Source organism: Misgurnus anguillicaudatus, chromosome 12 (assembly GCF_027580225.2).
Source record: "Misgurnus anguillicaudatus chromosome 12, ASM2758022v2, whole genome shotgun sequence".
In the NCBI taxonomy this organism is placed as follows: Eukaryota; Metazoa; Chordata; class Actinopteri; order Cypriniformes; family Cobitidae; genus Misgurnus; species Misgurnus anguillicaudatus.
In genome coordinates, this window is record NC_073348.2 from 6,932,032 (window position 1) to 6,958,016 (window position 25,985).

At 38.9% G+C, this 25,985-nt stretch overlaps 1 protein-coding gene and 2 long non-coding RNA genes across 3 annotated transcripts; 2 read left to right on the plus strand and 1 right to left on the minus strand.

Moving 5' to 3' along the window:
* Positions 1-1,716: 1,716 nt before the first annotated feature.
* LOC141368974 (uncharacterized) lies at positions 1,717-2,929 on the plus strand. The gene is made up of 2 exons (XR_012372382.1): positions 1,717-2,098; positions 2,661-2,929. It is a non-coding gene; the product is annotated as an uncharacterized lncRNA (long non-coding RNA).
* Positions 2,930-9,113: 6,184 nt separating this feature from the next.
* Positions 9,114-12,938, minus strand: LOC141369146 (uncharacterized). The gene is made up of 5 exons (XR_012372710.1): positions 11,959-12,938; positions 10,951-11,046; positions 10,723-10,828; positions 10,305-10,378; positions 9,114-9,896 (listed from the first exon to the last, which is right to left on the minus strand). It is a non-coding gene; the product is annotated as an uncharacterized lncRNA (long non-coding RNA).
* Positions 12,939-22,151: 9,213 nt separating this feature from the next.
* On the plus strand, positions 22,152-23,741 carry LOC141368881 (E3 SUMO-protein ligase ZBED1-like). Its single transcript, XM_073873664.1, has 2 exons — positions 22,152-23,126; positions 23,205-23,741. The coding sequence occupies exons 1-2, from the start codon at positions 22,152-22,154 to the stop codon at positions 23,739-23,741; spliced, it is 1,512 nt and encodes a 503-aa protein (XP_073729765.1).
* Positions 23,742-25,985: the final 2,244 nt, after the last annotated feature.

Below are 25,985 nucleotides of genomic sequence, written 5' to 3' on the forward strand. Positions count from 1 at the left end.
TATTTTGTTGGCAAGGAAACATCTCGGCGAGCACCATCGATTGGTCCAAGAACTGAAATTGGACGGAAGCCGGTTCAAGGAGTATTTTCGTATGAGCAGGACACAGTTTGAGATGTTGCTCCGAATAATAGGACCTTCAATAACGAGGAGAGACACAAATTATCGGGAGGCCATCAGCACAGAGGAACGTCTTTCCATTTGCCTGAGGTAACCTATGTGCATTAATAGAAAAACATATTTACATCTTGTAGCCCTTTTGATACTTTAAATTATTACTGGTAAAAATGCAAATCTTGTAACGAAGCTGTCAAAGAGTGAATACAAAAAATGGTAAATACTCAGATAAAAGTATCTAAGATTTGTAAATAATAACACCACTTAAGTACACGTTATTACTGCAATTAATTTATGTATCAACAATGACGATGTATTTGTGTGATTTAAAAAAAAAATCATAATATTGAATGCACATTTAATACATTTTCCATTTAAACTAATCAAATCATGGTTTGAAGTTATTTTAAAATGTAGTATTTGTATAATGGATTTGTAGTCAATCAATTGTTGTTTTACTACATTTATTTATTTATTTTTGTAGGTATCTAGCAACAGGAGATTCATTTCGATCAATTGCTTTCAGCTATAGGGTGGGTTACAGCACTGTGGCAAAAATAGTGAAAGATGTGTGTGAGGCAATTTGGTCTGTTATGTTCCAGCAATACATGCCGTTTCCTGAAAAACACAAGTGGAAAAAGATTGCAGGAGACTTCCATCGTCTGTGGAACTTTCCCAACTGCCTAGGAGCAATTGATTGAAAACATGTTGCAATACAGGCCCCACCATCAACAGGCTCCATGTTTTTCAATTACAAAGGGAGCTTCTCCATCGTGCTCCTAGCAGTAGTTGATGCTCATTACAATTTCTGCATGGTTGATGTGGGAGCATATGGGAAAAGCAGTGATGGGGGGGACACTCTGTGCATCCGACTTTGGCAAAGCTCTCCACCAGGGAACCCTCAATCTGCCAGAGGATGCACCTTTACCAGGAGCAGAACACCTTCAGCCTGTGCCATATGTGTTTGTGGGTGATGAGGCTGTTCCTCTAAAGAAGCACCTTCTCCGACCATATCCAGGAAAACAACTTGACAGGGAAAAGCGTGTGTTATTTAATTACCGTCTTTCCCGTGCAAGAAGGATGGTGGAGTGCACATTTGGTATCCTTGCAGCCCAGTGGAGACTCTATCACAGAGTACTTGGTGTCTCACCAAAGGTGGCAGATGCAGTGGTTAAGGCCACCTGCATCCTACACAATTTCTTACGGTGCAAGAACATTCGTGAAGAGGAAGAACGGTATGCCCCCTTACCTTCTGAGTTTGCCATGCAGCCTATCCAACGAGTTGGCAGCAACAATGCATCTAGAGAAGCATTTGATGTTAGACAGAAGTACACCACCTACTTCTTCTCTCCAGAAGGCGAAGTAGCTTGGCAGCATTCCATCATCTAACTCCTCACACCATCACAACCATGTCTACACCAAACGTATTACAAAAGGCTCTTTTAAGAGCCACCCATGTCCTCAAAAATGAGCATATTTCCTGTGCAAGTATTTTTGTTACCGTTTATCCACTAACAATCTGCACAATAACATACACAAAACAACAATATAAATCAGCAGAAAAAATTTCTTTAATTCACACTTTAATTATTAACGATACAGTATAGACTAGTGCTGGAGCGACGCGTCGATGACGTCGACGCGTCGACGTCAAAATTACGTCGACGTCATATTTTTGCGTCGACGCTTCGACACAGCTCGTCACACGCGCGTTTGAGAACAAAACATAAAAAATGGAGGACGAAACACCAACCTCCTCGCATAATTTCCAACAAAGGCCTACAAAACGCCCCCAAAAAAGAAAAACAGCTCGCACTAAATCATCGAAGGTATGGGAATATTTCAAATTTAGTTCCAAACGTAAAGATGTTGTTATCTGCGCTATTTGCCAAATGGAGATGGCATACCACACCAGCACATCAGCGATGTTGGAGCATCTGAAACGGAGGCACCCCATTGTCACTCGTGAAGGAGACAATAAAAAGTAAGTTTTACAGTTGGCAAAATTAATTTCATGTTTGTGTAGTGTGTTGTGTAACATTAGCATGAGATATGTGCACTTCAGTGGTGGTATCTAACTATATTAGCTCTCGGTGCAGTTCGTTGCTCATGTGCGACGTTATATGTCTAATGTTAGCTAACTCAAGAGTCACGACTTGACGTTTAGTAAGCGTTAACTCATGTTAAACATAACATTAGACTAACGTTAGCTAGTTTATAGTATCATGATTCAGTACGCTAGTTTGCCAGTGTAACGTAAACTTACGGAGCCAGGGCTGCACATAAGCTGGTGCAGAGTGCTCATGAATGCATGGTTTTATAAGCACTGAAAACAGATAAATATTGATATGTGTAACAGTTAACCCTGGCAATTTCCATGTAACAACACAGTAGCACGTTAGCAGCTGGCTAGCCTAACCATGATGATGAAATGCATTGTTGGACATAACATTACTTTTAAAAGTCTACATGTTGGTTAAGAGTAGATTTAAAATGCCCCACTGTCATAGCTGTTCTAATATGCATTGCTTTTGTGTTTTCTCTAGGACACAGCAAAGAACCTTGCAGTCCTATCTTGGGAAAGAGACACAATGCACTACACAGAAAGCAGCAGAACTGAGCAAAAGGACTGTTTGGACTGTAAAAAGAAAACAGGAATTTTATATTGTGTTGAACTCTCAGGAATGTATATACTGTGCACTGCACAGTGTTTTTGTTTTGCACTACTCTTTTGAATTTTTTTGAACAAGAGTTATGTTGGTACTGTAAAAGAGTAAACAGACTGTATAACAATAAAATCCTTTTATTTATTTTATTTTGTGTAAAGCAGAATATTTTTTTGTCGTGCAAAACTGTTCCTTAAAGGTTGTATCTTTAAAGTATATTATTAAGAATGTTTTTGTTATTTATTCGAGATACATTATGGTTTTTATTAATCGATAAACAGAAAACTAATCGTTGGATTAATCGTCCAATTAGTCGTTAGACTAGTCGACTAATCGACAAAATAGTCGACAGATTAATCGTTTAAAAAATAATCGTTTACCCCAGCTCTAGTATAGACTAATATTCAATTACAGTGTCGATATATATAAATATGTATATATTGGTAAATAACAAACTGTCCTGTATAAATAAAGACTTAAATCTAAACATTTATTCTAAATTGTAATAAGAACTCATTGTGTGTGTTTCTGTGCCTGTGTGTGTTTGCATGAATGTGCTGCACTGATCATTAAAGCCAAATTGTGCTTCGTGTAAAATTTGCTGAAATTTTATTTTTACTTCTGATCGAGTGCGTGGAGGAAGGTGTCTTAAAGCCCCAGCTAAACTTAAAAGAAAATGCTCCTCATCATCTGGTTGGTTATGGCATTTAAAACATTGCGCTGAAAAGTAGACATGTCAGGCTCAATTATTTTCTGAGCCAGACTACGGCGAGCAGGTCTCTCTGTTGTGGAAGGTGGTGACACACAAGGGGAGTCAGGAGATCCATGCTGTGTGATGGTGTGCTGTGTGGTGCTGGCCTGGGTTTGGGTCACAGTCATGTTCTCCTCTGTTGTCTGTGGGTGACAAATAAAAAAAAAATTATATAAAAAATATGTAGTGTTACATCATTTGTAGGTCTATTTAGATAAAAGCATTTAAATTGTGCTAACCACAAGGGATAGTTCACCCAAAAATAAAAATTATTTAATTCTCTCACTCATGTTGTTAAAACCTGCATAAATGTTTTTGTTCTGATGAACACAAAGGAAGATATTTTGAGGAATATTTGAAACCAAACTGATCATGAACACCAGTGACTTCCATAGTAGGAAAAAATAATACTATAGAAGTCAATGTGGCTCATGGACAGTTTCATTATAAAAATTACTCAAAACATCTCCTTTTGTGTTTTTATAACAAATAAATTAATACAGGTTCGTAGCAATATTAGATTAATTTATTAAAGAATTTTCATTTTTGGGTGAGGTATACCTTTAATAAAGGTAAATAGTAAAAATACTGATATTTGACTAAACATTTGTTTTTAAAACAGATGTGAGACCCTTCTTGTGAAAATCCAGCTTTAAAAGATAATATAATGTTAATATAAAGACAATATAATCTTAATATGTATAAGATTGACTGAGAAAGATCATGTTCTAGATTGCAATAAGAGTATTTGATAATTAAATCAAATTTGATGCTCATTATCATAGTTTGTAAGACTTTACCCAGGTTTTCACAGACATGGTTTCATATTACATCACATATTGACATTTATCAGAATGCTACACTACCTCCACCTGTGTTATTTGTGACTCAAGGATAGCCTCTGCATTACCATCCTCATCACTCGACCTATTATGCCTGAAATTGCTATAGGTCTCCCTGTCCTGAATGTATGGCTCCAGGAAGCTGAGTATGCTCATGTATTTCCACCTCCTGCTGCTCCCTGTTGCCCCTGAACCTGACTTCTTTCTCTCTTTCTCATCCTTTCTCTCTTTCCGGTACATGTCTCTCAGGTATTTCCACTTTTTACGACATTTCTCCACTGAAATTTGATACTCAGAAAGGTTATATATGGGCCATTCTACCGAATTGGTGCAAATTGACACTTCAAAACTTCTTGAAAAAAGTGTGTTTTTTCCTGCAAGCTTTGTAGTCATAAACATAGTAGAACATCTAAGGAACATTAATCTACTGATTGGACACTTTAGTTTCCTAGCATGTTTTTATACCGTTTCGAAATGTTTTCTCTCTCCCAAAATTTGTTACTACCGAAACACAAAAACATTTGATATAAAAATTAGGTTTTTAATAGCCTATTCTGATTTTCTTTACATTAACCTTCTAAATATATTTTTTACATTTTTTTAAAGACAGTGTCATTGTTATATTGATTAGAAATATTACAAAACTATAAGAGTGGTTCATCAAATTAAATGCATTTTGAAAGCAATATTTCTCTGTAATTGCCATACATGCACTGATACAGTTTTCAAATTCAAGGATTTATTAGTTTAAATTTTTATCTAACTAAATAAAATTATGTCATCTTTTCTAATTATCTCATCTTTTCTGATAACAAAACCTATTTTATTTTTCCAGAACATTATTTGTTTCGGTCGTGACATCAAATGTTCGGTAGTGACGACCATATTGGATTGTCCATATTTTGTGTTAAAAAAAGTAATTAGTTAGTCAAAAATGGTTGGCATCATGCAGTCAAAACAAACAGCACAAAGAATATCTAACGCAACACCACATAAAAGCACTTTGCACTGAAATTACGCTGAAGAGATGGCGGATAGTTCAGACCTTGAAGGGATGCGAGATGCTGTGTTGATTTTCACATCTCTTCAGAAAAAGATGACAATGTATGTCCATATAAAACTTCAAGCCCACAGTATAAACTACAGAATTTGGTGTGTGTGCACCCATGTCCATCTGTAATGTTGGTGTACACATGTGTGCCTGTTTTTCCATTACACATTCTAACTTCTCTAAACCTCCTTAACTGATTCTCTTGTTGCTGAGTTTGACTTTTTTGAGTTTGAAGTAAACTTAATTTTTTATTTGATTTGAGGTAGGTTGAATAAATTTTCATATAAAAGAACTAGTGATAGACATATATTGGCTGATTTTGCGAGTTTTATGTGTATTGGCATTGGCCGATTTGTGGCTGCTGTGTTCACAGAGTTTTTCCGGCATTATTTACAGACAGAAATATAGTTTTTTAAGTTCAATAAATGTTACTTTTTTAAATTGAGACTTGTAACATTTGGCATCATTGTGTCATTTTTATAAGTAAACTAAGTGAGCAAAAGAAGTATCGGCTCAAGTAAATAGGCTCTCTTAGTCTGTCCGCTCTACTTTCATCTTTCCGTCTATGCATGTTGGTGATTCCTCTCTCTCTGTAGCTATCTCTACAAATTAACCAAAGATATTTACATTTACATTATTAGTGTGAGCCTGCCCTGTCTACACTTAACAATGACATGTCAATTTACAATGATGCTGATAAGTGCTATCTGTTATGTCATTTATATAAAGCAGTCAGTCAAAGTCCCGCTAAATTAGCGCAGAAAGTTTTCCTAAAGACCAGAGGTAGAATCATATAGCCTTCATTTACATCAATAATGAGTCAAGCTACTACTGTATGAATTAATGAAATTAATCTGGCCTAGTTCATTTTATCTTAGTTTGTAGTCCTAGTCAAATCACGTACAACATTACAGAAATATGACTAACAAATTATTTGTACTGAAAAAGAATATATGTGCACTTGAAAGTTTCTATTTATTTATTAAAATAAAGAAATAAGTGTCATTTTGTCACTACCGAAACAATCACGTCACAACCGAAATGTCAACAAATGTTTCGGTTGTGACTGTTTCGGTAGTGACGATTTAAGCTAACTTTGATCCTACTGCTAAGATGCTAATCAGTAAGTAGTTAACTAGCACAGTTCTCAACATTGAAACATGAGTAAAACCTAAATGACCAGTAGAAAAAAATCAAAAAAACTTAATTAATCATTGAAAACATGTGATCGGTAGTGACATTCATAAATGTCACACACTGATTTCCAAACTTTTGATCACATTTACTTCAAAACCATGGGACTGATCTAATCACCATGTCACCACAAGGGAGAGAGACACAGACAAAGTTTCTGGTTCAAAATGGAGGGGAGTGGCTTAAAGCATTATTATATTATTGACCAAACTATGCAATGTTTCGGTAGTGACGTGAAAATGCGGGACAGTGTTTTTTTTACATGATTTTACATGATTTTTACTGAAAATATCCAATAAATATATTTTTGGTATTAATTAACAAAAGTATTCAAAATGATACTTATTAAAACAATGACAAAAAAAATTTAAAAAATTATTTCATATTTTTTTCCTATGGTGAAATTCAGACCTTGGGGTTTGGGACAACCACCTCTCAATTGAAAGCACCATATAAATAATTATATTTTATATATAAAGCCTGCCGCTACCTCAAATATTACTTTGGGTTTTGATTGGTTATTTGCTTATATTTTTTTATTATCAAACATTTTCCTACATTAATGCTTTTTAAATTAGTTTTTTGGTTCCGGGACAGCAATTTGCACGAATTCGGTAGAATGGCCCATATAGGTAATATCTAGATATGCAATATAGAAATTGAATAGATATAAATACAATAGTTAAGCAAATAGCTTTCGACGGTAAGCAAGTGTAGGAAAATAATTGCTTCTTAACTTACCTGTTATACCCATGGCAAGTGAAATGCTCATCCAAGCAGCGTTTTTCATCATAATGTTATGATAGTCCGGGGAAGTCATCTGATACAGACAACAATATTCGGAAACAAGCATAATTAATTTCTCCTCCATCGTTGTTAGCCGCACGTAGGTTTGTTGTTATTGTAGAAGCCAGGAAGCGACGATTGGTTGCTGTGGTAATGTCCCGCCCCTCCTCCACTGTGATTGGACGGCCGCGTGAGAACTGACATTGACGAGCGGAGCTTTTCTTCCAAAGTTGAACATTTCTCAACGCTCAGCGCGGAAAAACCGCCGGGCGCCGGTTCTCAGCACGGAAAAAAAACCGCTAGCGGCTGGCTTATTTGAAATACGCAGAGTTTCCATTGAAATGAATTGAAAACATGCGCCGGCCGCGGGCGTAAAAGCGTTGGTGTGCACGCCCCCTTAGCTCCATAAACCTCCAGCAGAAAAGACTGAATTTTGGAATTCCATTGGCGCAACTTCTAAAGGGCTGAAAAAAGTCGAACACACCTATTTTGTTTCCGAATATTCCAAACTTATCACGGTTCAAACCCCGCCCGATGCCGATTCTAAACATTTGAGTTGGCTATGTTGATTTACTAGACTAAACGACAGGGTTACATTTGTTTCAAAAACTAACACCGATTTTGAAATCTGGGACGTTGGGTTGATGGACGACATGGATGCGTAATTATCTAACAAAAATGCCAATCTATTTATTAAACTGAAATCTGTTACAAAAAAGATTTTGTACATACTTTTGAATTACTTAGTCGATTTATTAAGTTGCATATTCTCTTGTTTCAGACATCCTGTGCCAGTCTCCTGTGAGCTTTTGGAACACATATCTGGTCAGTTAAACGGAATAATCACTGTACTTCTGCAAAGACCCCAAGAAACTGATTATATGTATTTTCGGCTGGAAAGTGTTGTTCAAGTTGTTCATCGTTTAGCTGCGGTTATATCGGTGCCGAGAGAGGGTGAATTTTTTTGTTTACTGAACAGCAGTTTGGAGCTCTTAGCACAAGATACTTTTGGTTTAGGCCAGTGCTTCTCAAATAGTGGGGCGGGACCCCCAGGGGGGGGCTCGAAGCGACACCAGGGGGGGCGCGCGAGATCCCGGGGAAAATACTTTTTTAGGAAGTGATTTTTTTGCACCTGATAAGCCCCTTGTGGTTTTTATTATTATTTATTGATTATATTTAATTTAATTTTTCAGTATCAAATGGTCAAAAAATATTATACTTTAAATAAGGATTGATTTTTTTTCAGGCAAATTGATGCATTTTAAGTCTTTTCTGTTACAGACTAAAAAACAATGTTAATAAAGTTTTTCTTTGTTGTAAGTTGATCCGATATTTCTTTTTGTGTTTTATTTTTTTGTTTTCTCAATGTTAATAAGGATACAATGTTTTGCAGATGTGTAATTTTATAGACAAATGATACTATTTACAGTCACGGCGGAGAGTTGGGGGGGCGCAAAATGTTTACCTCGTCCTAGGGGGGGCGTGATAGAAAATAATTGAGAAGCACTGGTTTAGGCCAAACTTTGATAGGCATGGACACATTATGTAGTAGGAAAGAACAACTTCAGTATTTATTGGAACAACGTTTTAAAGTGCATGAGATTGCAATGATGTATGTAGTATCCTATTCAATTAGGAGGTGGATGAAGGCGTACAAACTTTCCGTACGACAAACATATTCCGATATCAGTTCGGAAAATTTAAAAGAATGCATCCAGAACTTTATTGGAGAAAACCCAAACTGTGGATACAGGATTGTTGATGCATTTGAAATGTATTTGTCACACCTGCAAAGGCAACACAGTTCCCAAGTTTAAAAGCATAAAACATACCTTAATACATTAATGAATTCTGTCATTCAGATTTACAAATAGCCTACATAGACCTAATATATTGTGGGAAAGAAAGCAGGGGTGCACAGATAACCATACAGCTTGTCAGGCTTGTTTAACTTCAATCAGCGACTTTTAAGCCACTGCATAACATCTGTCATAATAGGGCTGAGGGAACGGGTTTCGACAGCTGTATCGTTCAGCATCAGAATCTGTTTCCCCATGCTTCTCTTATAACAAGGCTCTGATTTTGAAACATCAGCTATTTCTTTAAATAGTTAAATTCATATTGCTTTACCTGCATGGTGAAAAAAGTATGATTTTCAATGCAAAAAAGTTGTATTGTTCATTAATTTATTACTCATAATGTACATTCTTATTTTGGAAAGAACAAAGAACAGAAACAATTGCTAATCCAAGTAAAAATGAACAATGTAAAATAAAACTACCTGTAATTTAATATTTTAATAAAATTTTAACCATAATGCCATGGCATTAAAAACGAATTAAACCACACACCAACAAAAGAAATTAGGGGGCAAGAAAGTTTTTTCCTCTTCCATTTTAAGTGGAGCATGCTTCACACTTGAATGGCTGTTCCACTGCAGGTTTCCCCACACAATCATGGTGGAACCACCTTTGGCAGGCATCACATGAAATCTGTATGTGAAAGAACAGCAATTACATAACATAAACTATCAATGAAAGATACTTCTACAGAATTTATTAATCTTGGTTCATGTTCATTTCGGAATTTACTAATACATTTATAAAATCAAGTGTTGCCACTATTAACATTAAATAATGCACTATGAACTAAAATGAATAACTGTAATAACATTAATACAAATGAAGACATACAACTATATTCATTGTTTGTTCATGTTAGTTAATGCATTTACTAATGTTTATTAATACAACTTTATTACAAAGTGTTACCATTTTTAGTTATTATTATCTCTGTTGTTGTCTCCGTTAAATTGTAAGTTCCTTTGAATAAAAGCATTTGCTAAATAAATAAATGGAAATAACAAATAATTGTTATTTGTTATAAAAATTAGTATATACCCAGTGCAGATCTTCACAAACTTGTTGATCCTTCTCTTCCTCCCCACAAAAGTGACACAGATTGGTTAAGTCATCTGTGGAACCAAATAAAAAAGTTAAGATTTTACAACATATTATTCATTACTTGACACTTTGATTTTCATTTATTCTGTTCTTTTTACATTTGGATTTTCTGTTTTTATTTTAACTTTTTTCACACTTTTAGTTTGCATTATTTCCCATATATCTTTGCTTGGTACATTTTCTGTCCTGGCATGTGAACCGTCTTTATTTTATAAAAGTACTTAGATTCTCTCCACAGTCCTTTATTTCCTGTGCATACACTATAACACTATCATCATACTTGATGGGTTTTCATGTGTTTACAAGCAAGGTCTTCACACTTAGTTCTTCATAGTAGTTTAGTTACAAAACGTACCTGACTCCCTGAGAACTATGGTGGCTATCTCCAATCTTAAATTCACCATGTCGGTCAGTGCCGCGGGAAATGTCACCAGTTCTTGAAACAACATTTTCTCTCCAAACTACATATAAGACATGATAGTTATACATGGGATTAAAAATATTTGTTAAATATTTGAAATTGCATTCTAGCCATTATTATTTAATTAATTACATACAATATGTAACAAACTGATTTATACACCTTTATTGTAAAGAGGTACCATCTGGCTGGTGAGGATGAGGCAATGTTTTACACCTCCAATGTGAAACATTTACTCCTTTTGCTCTCATCAGGGCTCTAAGGGGCAGAATGTAGTCAAACCAACTTTCAACACCAGACCTCTTTTTTGGGTCCAGGACACTATACACTGTAAAATATTCAAAAAATTTTGTCAAAATCAAAAAACACTTCTATGTTACTTTAACTTAAATAATTAAGTTAAACAATTTAAACTTAAATGTATAAGTTATGTAAAAAAATTCAGCCAAATCTTAAAATAGTAGGTTGAATTGACTTGCTGAACCAAGTTGTTTTAACTTTGTGCTGCATTTTTTTACAGTGTAGTTCATATATGTAATTGATGATAGAAAAATAACAGTACCATGTTTTAAAAAAACTTCATACAGTGAACCATGAAAAACAATTGAACAGCAGAAGTTAAGTACACAATTAAATCATCCCAATTTATGTCAAAATTATCAAGCAATGCTTAATTTTGTTCAGTCTGTGGTGTTAAAAGGTCGCATTAACAAGTAAAGAAAAAAACTTAAGCAAAACAATGTCAGGTGAAAGTGTATGAATATTTTTTGTTACCAAATTTTTATCAATTGTATTGGTAGGCCACAGTTTGAAGAATTTCTGGGTGTTATATGTAACAGTTTACTTTCTTTGCTATTCTGAATTACATAAATTAACTATAGTGTCCTCTACTCATAAAAAAAACTGTGTGTTGGAATACTATTTTTGTTTGTCTACATTTGTAGTATGAAAAAGATTACTATGCACGTACTGAAACTCAGACATTCACTTTATGTATAGTGTATCTACATATACAAACAACAATATTGTTGTCAAAGGAAGACATATTTATATTGTGATTACTTTTAAATATACGTACGATAGAATATGTGAATTAATACGTGTTGTGTTAGTTCTTAGCACTTTGAATAGGTTCTTTTAAGTTGATACAGGCCATGCTTAGTTACCAACCGTGTGGTGTTTTCACATTTTTTCATCTTATTTTGTGTTTCCCCCAATGGATCCAGAAGTAAAGCTGTTTTTTTCTGTTGGATACATAACCTAAATTGGAAAGAAGGAATACAGCTTATATATGGGCCATCACATACAAAATATTTTACATTATTACACTATGTAACAAGCATCAAGTTGTGGAATCCAAGTGCAAAAGTTTAAGTTACAAAAAAGTGCAGATCAACAGGCAAGACAACATAGTCAAGGACAAGCAACTTTGAACACCTTGATCATCTGAACATCTTTCTATAATAAGCCGCGCTCAGCGCTGCCCGTGCTACAGAATGATATAGCCCCTCTTCGCTGGACGTCTAGCGAGGCGGAGCTTGCTATGCAATGAGTTCCAAATGTTAAAAGTCGTTGATTCTATCCTGTATGGGGATGAAGCTTCAGTAAAATCAACTTGTTCAATATCAGAGCCTTCTTATAAGAGGAGCATTTATGAAACAGAATCTGATGGTGAGCAATACAGCTGTCGAAACCTGTTCCTGAATAAGATTTTGCTTTATTTTGTATTTATTATGTATGTAAGCACAATTATTTTAGAACAAACATTAGAGACAAAAGAAAATCGATTTAAGCTATATTAGGGCTGCACGGTTAATCGTATTTTTATCATGATAACGATATGCGTGCCCCACGATTAATTAATGACAATCGTCGCGATTAATGTGCAAAGACCAAGCACAAAGCAGACAGTCTAGAATCAAGCAATATGTTTGTTATGGGCAGAGTCAGAGTGAACGGACTGTTTCTTTGCAAGTGCAGTCTGTGTTATGGTAGAAATACAGCATCACAAGATTTACAGGTAAGTCTTTAGACCACTCGTTTCCTGTCCCTCACGTGACTTAACTGGGTTGTTCACAGCAGTATCTCTTGTGTTTGCCCTGAAGGGGAACTGGCGGTGGGGCTCTTCTCGTTCCTGCACGTATTGAAGGGAAAAAGGGTAAATAACACTGGTGGGGCGTACCTGATGCTGTCTGCCCTGTCTGGGCGTATGGGTAAGTATACAAGGGCTATAAGCTGGCTCTTAGCTGTGGACATACAGAAGGGCATACAAGGGCAACTGGAGTTGGACTTCGGGCATACAGGTATATTTACAAGGGCTATACGCTGGCTCTTAGCTGTGGGCGCACAGAAGGGCAAACAAGGGCAACTGGAGTTGGACTTCGGGTATACAGGTAAGTATACAAGGGCTATGAAATGGATACAACTCACAGACTCTTGAGGAGGTGGACGACAGGCTTTAGCCTTTTAGAGCTCGGGGGACTGGAGGAGATATTCGTCATGACACCTGTAGTCCTCTTTGCCGGGGTTGACTTCCCAGGCCAACACTCCACACGGTCGCCTCCAACTGTGGAAACACTCCCTCGATGACAAAAGCTTCAAACTCCAACCTATAGAACCAGTAACAACAGACAGAATTCCTTTGCAAATTTACTCCTTCAGTGCATAAATGGGGGGGAAAGCCACACCACTTCTCAGATTTAAACAAGGGTAGATGGAAAGTGCAGATCGAAGTTGCTGCGCGTTGGGCCTAGCACGCCCTCAGCTGGCATCACCACGCTGGGTGACTTCAGATAGGTTTATGCCACCGGATATGTACCTCAAGAATGACTCGAACGCTTCCCTCTCCTCTAGACAACAGACCAGAGATCTAGACAGGGGCGAACCTCTGAAAGCACTCCACAAACAGGTATTCATACACAAAGGCCACACAGCTGGATTTTCTTATAGCAGCCAATACTTCCCTCAGTCGATGTCCCCCACAATATGCACACTGTTCCTTACTTGCTATTGTTGACACGTCACCACTCAGCGGAGTAGGGGTCCAGAGCCACAAGCGGGCATGTATATGAAAGACGGTCGTCTCACCACACCAGTGCACATTCTTCTCCACAGGGTTTTCTCTCCCAGCCTAGAGGGTGATTACTGACAACATGACACAGCACGACACTGCAGACTTCAAGTGTACACACAGCAAAGGAAAGGACTCACCCATTGCACTCCTCACTCACAGTGAATTAAGGTCAGAACCATGTAGGACCGGGGATTAGTTCCTGGACGTTAGGGGCACCGATGCAGCGGACGGCCAGAGGAAACGTCACAGCCATGACAAGGCAACGGACTCCTTTCAAATATTCCACACTTTCAAAGTAACTGTTGACACGATGAATATTTCGGTGTATTCACGCTTTTGTGAACACTGAATCTTGCCACTTCTTTTCCAGATAACCAACATCAGAAACAAACTGGCAGCACAATCTCCTTCCTGCAATCCTAGCAGATCTTCAATGTGTGTTAACTTCCCAAAACACAATGCATATGAACACAATGCTCCAATAAAGGTTATCGTATACTCAGCCCTGCGTGTGTATCTCTCTTTGCCCAAGCTCCACAGTACACCATACACTCTCTCCTACTGTCTCCTCTGATCCGTTGCACCCTCAATAACTGCTGGAAATAACAACAACCTCCTGTGTTTCTGATGCCCTATTTATGCGTCTCTTCTTCACCGAATTGCCCATTCAGCGATCGCCACGCTCAACAATGCACCTGTTTCCAATAACACACCGATTTGGGTTCGCCAGCGTTCCCGGAAGTGGGCGGTGTTTGCGAAATATGGTCCGGGCGGAACTAATCTTCCTTACTTTTGGTTCCGCCTCTTCAAAGTCACTCCGTGACACTTACCTCAACGTCAAATTGATACATTCCCTTTTAGGGAGGTCCTTATACATTTTTTTTAAATGTTCAACTCTTACCCTTAATTGTGTTAGGATATCAATAAAAACTCAATTTGCACAATTTTGAATTGGTCCTACAATATCTAGAGGATGCTCAAAACTAGAGATGAGCTGGATTCTCGGCTGAAACGAGTATCCGGTACGGATAAAGCACTTCTGCCGAGTACAAGTATTATACGATTAATACGAATCAATATCTGTGCTCGGATTAAATGAAAATCATCATTGGGTAGCTGATTGTGTCAGCGTTCTGTGATAGGCTAGTAGTAACAGCGCCCCTCCCCTACACACATACAGATGTATTGTGTTGCTGTGTCCCACTCTGCTCATTCACACACAGAACAGCTCTCTGTCTCTCTCCCTCAGTCACTCGGGTTTGCGGTTCTTTTCCATTAACATTTAGGGTTTCTTTAGCTTTTTACTTCGGGTTGTAACGTTAATACGTACTAACCAGCAGAGTTCTGGTAAACGTGGGTTCGTTCAGACGTGAATGCGACGCGCATCTGCCTGTCAGAGATTTTTTTTCTTTTTTAGACGTTCAGCTGTCTTTAAACAGTAACCAGACACTGAGTGTATGGCATGTTTTTGCTGTATTTCATACAAAAATAAAGGTATTAAGCTATTGTTATAAATATTACAAATTAATTATTAAGCTACACACACACACTCTCTCTCTCTCTCCCTCTCTCTCTTCAGTTTTTTTTAAAGTCAGCTGGCTCTAACCAGTTTTTTTTACTTCACACACTGAGTGTCTGACACTTTTTTTCTGTATTTCATAAAAAAATAAAGGTAGTAAGTTAAAGTTAGTGTTATAAATATTACAAATTAATTAAGCTACACACACTCTCGCTCTCTCTTCCTCTCTCTGCCAGTCATCTGAGTTTTTTCGTTTTAACCATCACCTGGCTCTAACCAGGTTTTTTTTACTTTACGGAGTGTCTGACACTTTTTGCTGTATTTCATAAAATATAAAGGTAGTAGTGGTATAAATAATAAATAATATTACAAATTAAGCTACACACACAAACAAACACTCTCTCTCCCTCTTATGATCAGTGATACAGAAATATAACTATTTCTGATCAACCCATATATTAATTGCATGCATAAAATAACATACCGGTTAAAGCCACGCCCATTTAACGACGACCCCACCTACTTCTGGGTTAGGCCACACCCACTCCGAGTACAGATACAGATAATTCATATGGTTAACAGATATAGATAATGCTGTACTCGCTCATCCATACTCAACACCTTTGAATATTTCCGAAATCACATATTATTGCAAAAACTGTATCATTTTAAAACGCATAACACACATAAAACTTGCTTCTTGGAGGGTTACTTTGTTCCAATCAGTCTCTTCTGATCCAAGTAACCATATAGCGGGGACTTGCTTCGTGTTGCTTCAGCTATTGTCTCAGTGTATATTGTCTTTTGTGCTTCATTCACATTGAAGCTTTCTTGCTTTGAAAGACATATCACAACTAAAACAGGAGTTTAATTGCATGGAGCATGGTTTTTTATTTATTCAAACATATTGGTGGGGTGAGAGAATGAACCTTTAAAAGTTGAAAAATAAGGACCACCCTAATACCTATCTTTTTTCAATGCATACACTTTTAGTCTTTGTACAGCACCTTTTGAATGTATTAGCATTTAGCCTAGCCCAGGGATGGGCAACTTCAGTCCTGAAGGGCCGGTGTCCTGCAGAGTTTAGCTCCAACCTGCCTCAGCACACCTGCCTAAAAGTTTCTAGTATGCCTAGTAAGACTTTAAAGGGATAGTTCACCAATAAAAAAAAAAATCTGTTATCATTTACTCACTATCATGTTGTTACAAACCCCCATAAATGTCTTTCTTCTGATTAACAGAAAGGAAGATATTTTGAGAAATGTTTGTAACCAAACCGTTAGTGGACCCCATGCAGTTATATAGTAGGAAAAAATAATACTATGGAGGTAAATGGGGTTCACGAACCGTTTGGTTACACACATTTCTCAAAATATCTTCCCTTGAGTTCATTAGAACAAATAAATTTATGCGGGTTTGTAACAACATAAATAATAGATAGTAAATAATGACAGAACTTTCATTTTTGGGTGAACTATCCCTTTAATTGGTTGCTTTAGGTGTGTTTAATTATGGTTGGAGCTAAACTCTGCAGGACATTGGCCCTCCAGAACCGAAGTTGCCCATCCCTGGCCTAGCCCCACTCATTCGTTAGGATCCAAAAAGGGATGGATTTAAAAGCCATTAAACACTTCCATGTTTTCCCTATTTAAAGACTGTTACATAAGTAGTTACACAAGTAAGTATGGTGGCCAAAATAAAGAGTTTGTTTGGATCCTAACGAATGAATGGGGCTTTGCTAATGTCACATAGTGACGATTGAACGGGGCGGAATCAAAATTACGGAAGATTGGTTCCGCCCGGATGGTTTCCTACCCGGACGGGAGAGCAGAAACACCGGAACTTCCGGTGAGATTCCGAGAGGCAAATCAAGCCATATTAGATGCAGGTGAGGAAGATAAACGCGGCGATCTGGGATTGGACGAATCCTAGAAGAGGAAGGAGTATAAAGAGGAGTCCAAAAACACGAGAAAGCGCCTAAAGAGGCAGCTGTTGTTATCGTTATCAGCGGTGCGTTAACTCACCGTTGCGGTGCACAGAGGAAAGCTCGGACAAAGTCACGTTTGGGAAACGACGAGGTTGTGCCTGTTGGATGAAGAGAGAGAAAGGAATAAATCGCTGGGCTGAGTATATTACTGGAGGTGATGTTTATATGACGATATTAAATAGCTGGGCTGAGTATATTATTGGAGGTGATGTTTATATGACAATATCTACGTGCACTTCTGATGTGTTTAAGCGACCGAGAGGAAACAGCTGACCTGTTGGTGTGAAGGAAGGGCTTTCTGGTCACGGATCGTAGCCCAACAGAGGTGTCCTTGGCTGAGGAGAACAAAGGGGACATGACAACGGATCAGTATTGCGCGTATATTGAGGATTATATATGAAGCGATCTTGTGGAGGATATCTTGCCTAATGTAGCTGTGAGTTGTCATTCCCTAGGATAGCGGCCCTATCACGGAGCAGAGTGGTAGGCGAGCCCGGAAACGGATACACACGGGGGGCACAAGTGGTCGGAACAGCGACGTTTTACCTTATGGCTTCCTACTGTTGTCAACGCCCAACGAGCCTGAGACAAGTTTAAGGGAGCGGGGCTCTGACCCTATCTTTTTCACGTGAAGTGTGAGGCGTGCTGTGGGTGAGTCTGTATCCTGCTGTAAGTGTGCACTTTGTGTCATTGCTGTGAGATGCTGTGTTTTAATCGTCAGTAGCCGTCAGTAGGCGGTGGCAAAGTACATCAGCGGAAACAGACCAACCGTGAGTAGAACCCAATAAGTGTGGTATTTCAACGAAGAATTGTGTGCTTGGAAAAGAGACCTGCCGGTCGCGGAGCCTCTTCAAAAAGGCGCCCTTGCTTATGTCTCTACGGCTGTGATCAGAGGAGAGAGTAGGGCAGCGTTCGGCTCGGCGCGACGGTAGTGAGTCCCGAAGCATTGGAGCTAGACATCTTGTCACACAAAGGTCTGTGAGTACCAAAAATTCAGTTCAGTCAGTAACGTTGTGGTCCACCGCCCCGAGCAGTAGCCAGGGGGAGCGGCCGTAGTCGGGTGTAGATTGTGCCCAGTTGTTCTAATACCGCCGGAAAGCTGCTTACCTGTGTATACTCACCTCTATCTAATTTCACAGGAAATAGAGTGACTCGAAGGAAATATAGAACCTCTGTGTTAATCCTCTGTGTTACAGCTAAAGCCTGCAGAAGGAGAAAACCTGAGTCTAGTTACCTGTGGAACACTTACCGCGTTCACCAGTCCCAGTGAGAGGAATATAAAGCCTGTGTGTTAATTCTCTGTGTTACAGCTAAAGCCTGCAGAAGGAGAAAACCTGAGTCTAGTTACATGTGGAACACTTACCTTGATCACCAGTCCCAGTGAGAGAAATATAGAGCCTGTGTGTTAATCCTCTGTGTTACAGCTAAAGCCTGCAGAAGGAGAAAACCTGAGTCTAGTTACCTGTGGAACACTTACCTCGTTCACCAGTCCCAGTGAGAGAAATATAGAGCCTGTGTGTTAATTCTCCGTGTTACAGCCAAAGCCTGCAGAAGGAGAGAAACCGAGTTCAGTTACCTGTGGGTACTTACCTTGTTCATTGCCGGATGCAGCATCGAGGACGGGGAAGTCCGCAGCGTCCTGCAAGGAGACAACAAAAACAACCATTGAATATCCAGAACTGAGTACCTGACAGAACACAAGCACAGGTAGCTGCCTTACCGAAACTCGTACCTAACAGTGTCCTTTCTTTTAACTTACCTCCAGGAGGAAGAGTAGGGCGCCACGGGATCAAGATACCAAGGCACAGGAGTCTCGTCCCCCTTGGCATCCCCCCTGTCTTGTGGTCACGCCGTGGATCTCTGGCACTTGGCACCCCCCCCCCTTTGCACAGTCCACCTGGAGGACAAGAAGAGGAGTCATTTTAATTCCCCATTCCCCCTCCCCAAACCCTATTTTTAACTTATTTAAATAAAGTTGTATTTTTAATTATACTTACTCTTGTGTGTCTGGTCATTGGGTTGGCTTTGGGACCTCCTCTAGGTGGAAACTACGAAGGGGCGGGACTTGTTACATTTGTGGTCCGCCCCAACCTGTGACACTAAATCCTAACACATTCATGAGGCGCTGTACAAAGATTAAAAGTGCACGCATTGAAAAAAGATAGGTATGTGTTAATTTGTCTAAGTTGAGGTAAGAACATAGTAAAATATTGAAAAACTGTGCTGTTTTCCTTTGTGTAATGTGTTTACCTGATGTTACATTCCAGCGCAAGATAAATGTGCTAAATGCATGCTATACATGAAGATACTATTGTGTTTTTATGTTTGTATTTATACACCTAACTATTTTATAGAATTGAACAGCTTTATCACTGGAAAAAGTGTCCATAATCAGCGAATTGAACGGTTGTGGCGTGATGTGTGGTGCTGTGTCCTGTGTAACTATTATGCCGCCTTTCGACATCTCGAAGAACTTTTGCAGCTGGATCCTGATCTGGGGCCTCATTTATAAAACTGTGTGTGGAATCCTTACTAACAGTCTACGTACGCACAAAAGCCAAAAATAGCGTACACAAAAAAATATTCAGATTTATAAAACCATGCGTACGCACACCTGCACACAATTTTCACTTTATAAATCACAGCCTACCTGATAATTTGCGCACGTAAAAAAAACTCATTTACCGCCCTTGATCCGCCCACATTCAACCATATATAGACAATGCAAATTACCTCATCATTGGCCATGCATATTAAAAGGAGCAAGGAAATTAGTGTTTTTTATAGCAAAATCATGGCAGCAATGAAGAGCAAGGGCAAGAAGCGAAATTTCTCAGATACAGAAATAGAGGTTTTTGTGAGTGAGGTGGATGAAAGAAACGATATTTTGTTTGGTGGCCATAGCAGTGGAATTACCAATAAAAAATATTTAGAGTGGCAACACATCACTGCTGCGTCACAAATGGCGCATTACTTCCTGACGGAGCCTTGCTCCCTGATGATGTCCTTCTTGTTGGGGAGGGGGGTGTGGGTCAGGCTCTTCATGCTGGTGTTGTGGTAGGTCAGGAGAAACAGCGATACCATTCATCTGTGCAATGTTGTGTAAAATGGCACATGCCATGATGATCTGGCATACTTTCTTTGGTTGATATAAAAGTCTACCACCCGATGCATCAAGGCAACGCCATCTACACTTGAGGAGGCCAATGGCTCTCTCAACTACTGAGCGCGTACGAGCGTGGGCATCATTAAAGCGCATTTCCTCTGTGCTCTGAGGGTTAGAGAATGGGGTGAGTAGCCAGTGCCTGAGCGGGTAACCACTGTCACCTGTAAAGTATAACAGATTATTTGTACAATAGGCTTGAACTGTTATGTAAGAACAATTATATGCATTTACTTACCCAAGAGCCAGCCATCGCGAATGGCACCTGCCCTAAGTCTATTTCCTACACTGCTGTGCGCTAGAATAAAAGAGTCATGTGTAGAACCAGGCCATCGTGCCACGACATTTCTTAAAATCAAGTTGGCGTCACATATGATTTGCACATTTATCGAATGCACATGTTTGCGATTCACATAAATGAATTAATCTACATATGGAACCCTTAAAGCAATATGAGTGCAGTCAATTGCACCGATTACATTGGGGAAACCGGACATTGCTGCAAATTGCCTTTTAATATTGGCCTGTTCTCCAACAGTGTAAGGAAACTTTATGTATCGATTGGTCATTTGAATAATCCCTTCCAGAACTGCAGGCATTAATGAGCTTAGGGATGGTTGTGAAATCCCAGACCTTTGACAAATGAATAGGAATGTCAAAATCAATAAGGTTTGCCAAAAAGTACAGTTAGTTACCTGTCGCGTATTTCACGCTGGTATGTCCCGGTTGCCAAAAATCCTAAAACTGAAAGGACTTGGGTTGGTACCGGGATGGCGCGGTTCCGTCTTGTTGGTCTTTGTAATGCTGGGCCAAGTTCAGCACACAGATCCAAGAGCATGGCTTTAGGAAATCTAAAGTGGCTTATTAGCCACTCATCATCATGCGCTAGGAAATCCTCATAGTCCCTGAATACTCTTTCCCTCTTTCTGCATTGGCATAGTCTTCTAGCAGTGCCAGCACATCCATCATGCAATATAAATTTAGGTGTCACTGCAGTAGGCTATTTGTTTTCAGAAATCAGATTTAATCATTTACACCTTGTCACATCAATTATGAGTGCTACACCCATTAAAGAATGGAAATTAAATAATTTAAATTGACGCATATTCAGCATATAGTTCATTTTATGCATTTAAACTATGCGAACATGCATGTATGTATCTTTACGACCCATAATGGTGATATTAAGTTATTTGTATGTTTTGTTGTAACCGGGAGCTATGAGCATTAGGGATGTTAACAATTAATCGATCTTCGATTAATTGTCGATAATAATTTATTCGATAGAACTTAACGACGATCGAAAAAGCAAGGTAATGCACGCACGTGTGTACTGCGGATGCGCATTAACACACGCAGACACGAGGAAAATGAAGCGAACGCGGAGGAGTTATGTTTGGGACCATTTCAGGTTAAACGTGATAATGTCAATTGTAAACACTGCGATTGTACGTTAAAATACAGTACAGCAACGAGCACTATGATATATAATTTAAAGAATGCACATCCAGGGGTCTCCGTGACAGGACAGGAGTCGACACAGCCAAAAAGAACCTCCTTTTTACCCGGGAAAACAACTGGAGCTCAAAAGGCAGAAGGAATAACACAACGACTATGTAAAATGATTGCAAAGGACATGTTACCTATCAGCGTCGTCGAAGGTGATGGTTTTCGAGAATTAATTAACTTTATTCAGCCAGATTACAGCATACCTTCAAGAGGCACCGTAACCAATCGGCTAAAAGATCAGTACGAACAGAAAAAAGAGGAGCTAAAAATGGCACTGAGTTCTGTTGAAAAGATCGCCCTCACAACTGACTGCTGGACCGCTCTAACCAGGGAAAGCTATATAACCATCACATGCCATTACATTGACTGCGAATGGCAAATGAAGTCAGCAGTCCTGCTTACAGAGAGCTTCTCTGACAGACACACCTCCGAAAAACTTGCTGAAAGGCTAAACGAGGCCGTGGCATCTTGGGGAATTACAGCTAAAGTTATAGCCTGTGTTCATGATAACGCCAAAAATATAGTGGCCGCAAACGACCGAACTCGCGTCAGCTGGGGATCTGTGGCCTGCTTTGCCCACACATTACAACTCGCCATAAATGATGGCTTCAACATCTATTTAAACCGGGTCATCGCGGCAGCTGGAAGACTTGTTCAGCATCATAGTACTGTAGCTACTAAAGCACTTCGTGACAAACAGGTACAAATGAAACTTCCACCGCATCGCTTGATTCAATCCTGCAAGACGAGGTGGAACTCAGTCAGTGATATGTTTGCCTGGCTTGTGGAACAAAGGTGGGCAGTGACTGCGGTACTGTCAGAGCGCACTGTCACCAAGTTAGCGGACGCCAGAATCCTTGAGCTTAAAGACGAATACTGGCAGCTGATGGAAGACGTGGCACCTGTGCTGGCAGCATTAAAGTGTGCCACGACTGTAATGTCTACAGAATCTGAAGTGTCTATTTCAAACATCTACCCTATCACTTTTGGCCTCTTACAGTCGCATCTTATGAGAAATGAAGAGGACAGCGCTCGGGTTTCGGAGTTCAAAGAAAAAGTGCGTAACTCATTGACGCAAAGAATGCAGGTAAAAGCCACTTAAATCATCCATCTAAAAATTATTACTACATGACATAGGCGTAATAGTTCACTTTGATTTCCTCAGGTTCACTCCGATGAACTACCATCAAAACCAGCCATGATCACAACGATGCTGGATGCCAGACACAAGAACCTGGTCTTTTTAATGTCATCCGAGAAGATACTGACTGCCAACGCAAAGCTGCGCGAATTGGCATCCCCAGTGGATCCGATCGGGTCAGAAAATGAAAATACGGTTACTGAAAATGCGCCGGAGGTTGATGCTAGATGTGACAACGGGAAAAGTGCCCTTCGTATGCTGCTTGGGTATCATTATAACGAGCAGTGCATCAACGACTCTGAAAACGAAGTGAACAACTTTCTTAGAGAACAGCCTCCTTCACTTGACACAAGTGCTCTAGATTGGTGGAAAGCCAATGCCTCCAGATTTCCCAGATTGTCTCGGCTGGCAAAAGGGTATTTAAGCATACCTGGAACATCTGTTCCATCAGAACGCGTGTTTTCGGCAGCTGGCCTGACCATCAACAGACTTCGCACGAGACTAACCCCGGAGAATGTTAATATTAGGGATGGGCGAGTACAGCATTATCTGTATCTGTAAACCATATGAATTATCTGTATCTGTATCTGTACTCGGAGTGGGTGTGGCCTAACCCGGAAGTAGGCGGGGGTTGTCTTGAAATGGACGGGGCTTTAACCGGTATGTTATTTTAAGCATGCAATTAATATATGGGTTGATCAGAAATTGTTATATTTCTGTATCACTGATCATAAGAGGGAGAGAGAGAGTGTTTGTTTGTGTGTGTAGCTTAATTTGTAATATTATTTATTATTTATACCACTACTACCTTATATTTTATGAAATACAGCAAAAAGTGTCAGACACTCAGTGTCTGGTTACTGGTTAGAGACATCTGAAGGTTTAAAAAAGAAAAAAATTCTCCGACAGGCAGAGACGCGATGCGAGTTGCATTCACGTCTGAACGAACCCACGTTTACCAGAACTCTGCTGGTTAGTACGTATTAACGTTACAACCCGAAGTAAAAAGCTGAAGAAACCCTAAACGTTAATGGAAAAGAACCGTGAACCCGAATGACTGAGGGAGAGAGACAGAAAGCTGTTCTGTGTGTGAGTGTGCAGAGCGGGACACAGTGGTTAAAGAAAGCTCCCAGCTGAAGGTTTAAAAAAAGAAAAAAAATCTCCGACAGGCAGAGACGCGATGCGCGTCGCATTCACGTCTGAACAAACCCACGTTTACCAGAACTCTGCTGGTTAGTACGTATTTGAACGTTACAACCCGAAGTAAAAGGCTAAAGAAACCCTAAACTTTAACGGAAAAGAACCACGAACCCGAGTGACTGAGGGAGAGAGACAGAGAGCTTTTCTGTGTGTGAATGAGCAGAGCGGAGCTGTGGGACACAGAGCAACACAATACATCTGTATTTGTGTAGGGGAGGGGCGGCGCTGTTACTACAAGCCTATCACAGAACGCTGACACAATCAGCTACCCAATGATGATTTTCATTTAATCCGAGCACAGATATTGACTCGTATTACTCGTATAATACTCGTACTCGGCAGAAGTGCTTTATCCGTACCGGATACTCGTTTTAGCCGAGTATCCGGCTCATCTCTAGTTAATATGTTGATCTTTTTAAACAAAAACCAGTGATGTGCCTCTTAAGGTATGCTGTACTCACACTGTATAAGGTTGTTAACTTTCAAGTTTCTTTTAAGCGAAGTAGCGAAAAATGTTGCACAGTTAAGGTGCGCTAAAATATAGAAATGAACGAAAGGCAAAATGTATGTCTTAAACATTGCACATGAGTTTAATTGTTTTTAAATGATTTAAGATACATTCAAAGTGTTTTGCAGAGTTCTAACAATAAACGCTTTGGGATTTGAAAAAGAAGGGAATTTTCATGTTGGACGTTTAATGCATATAACCTATGTTAAAATGTGCTAAAACTGACAAACAAAAAACTGTTGCAAAGTTGCACTCAACCTGTTCGATGGTTTTAATTAGTTTTTAAACAAAAGTGATGAAAAGATCACATAATGTATTGGAATTTGTAAATGAAGTAAAAATGATGTTGCACCTGTTGGAGGTTTAACGCAGTATATACGTTAAAATGTGCTAAAACGGAGAAACAAAGAAAACTAATGTTGCAAAGTTGCACATAACCTGTTCGATTGTTTTAATTACTTTTAAACAAAAGTGTTGAAAAATCACACAATGAATGCTTTAGAATGGGAATTAAGAAGTTTAATGTTAAATTAATTTGTATTTTTCAATGTGAAAAGCACTTGCACGCACCTTAAATAAGCAAAATAAATGTTGAAATTTTGTTCCGTCAATGTGTTTATGGAAGTGACAGAAAAATAAAGTTTTATTTAAGAATCCATGTTGTTTTATTATTGAATGAGCAGATGGAAGTACAGTGGAAAAATAAAGAAATCGAAACCAAAACACATAGAGCTAGAAAAAACATTTACAAAGTAAGGGAATATCAGAAGATTCTAACACCAGCAAAAACACTTAAGATAAAATATTTTTTTCTGACATGGAAACACGGACTCTGCGTCAGAGTGCGTGTGAGGTGGAATTACAGACCGTGCTATTAGTCATTTCATTTCGTTATGAGATAAGTTTAAGTTGATGCTTTTATCAAAACACCAACAACATTGACTCATTTTACAATACCCCCATTATGTTATTTAGACAAAAACTATTTCATTCGCGTGAGGAAGCTGGCGTTTTAATTGCCATTTACGCACGCTCAATTTCATGTCATTGGCTATATGCCACAATAGAGGCTTATTGCACTATCACCGTTAACGATT

Coding starts and splice junctions, on each gene's coding strand:
- LOC141368881 (XM_073873664.1), top strand. CDS start 22,152: ATGATTGCAAAGGACATGTTACCTATCAGCGTCGTCGAAGGTGATGGT. Junction 23,127..23,204: donor CATTGACGCAAAGAATGCAG/GTAAAAGCCACT, acceptor TGATTTCCTCAG/GTTCACTCCGATGAACTACC.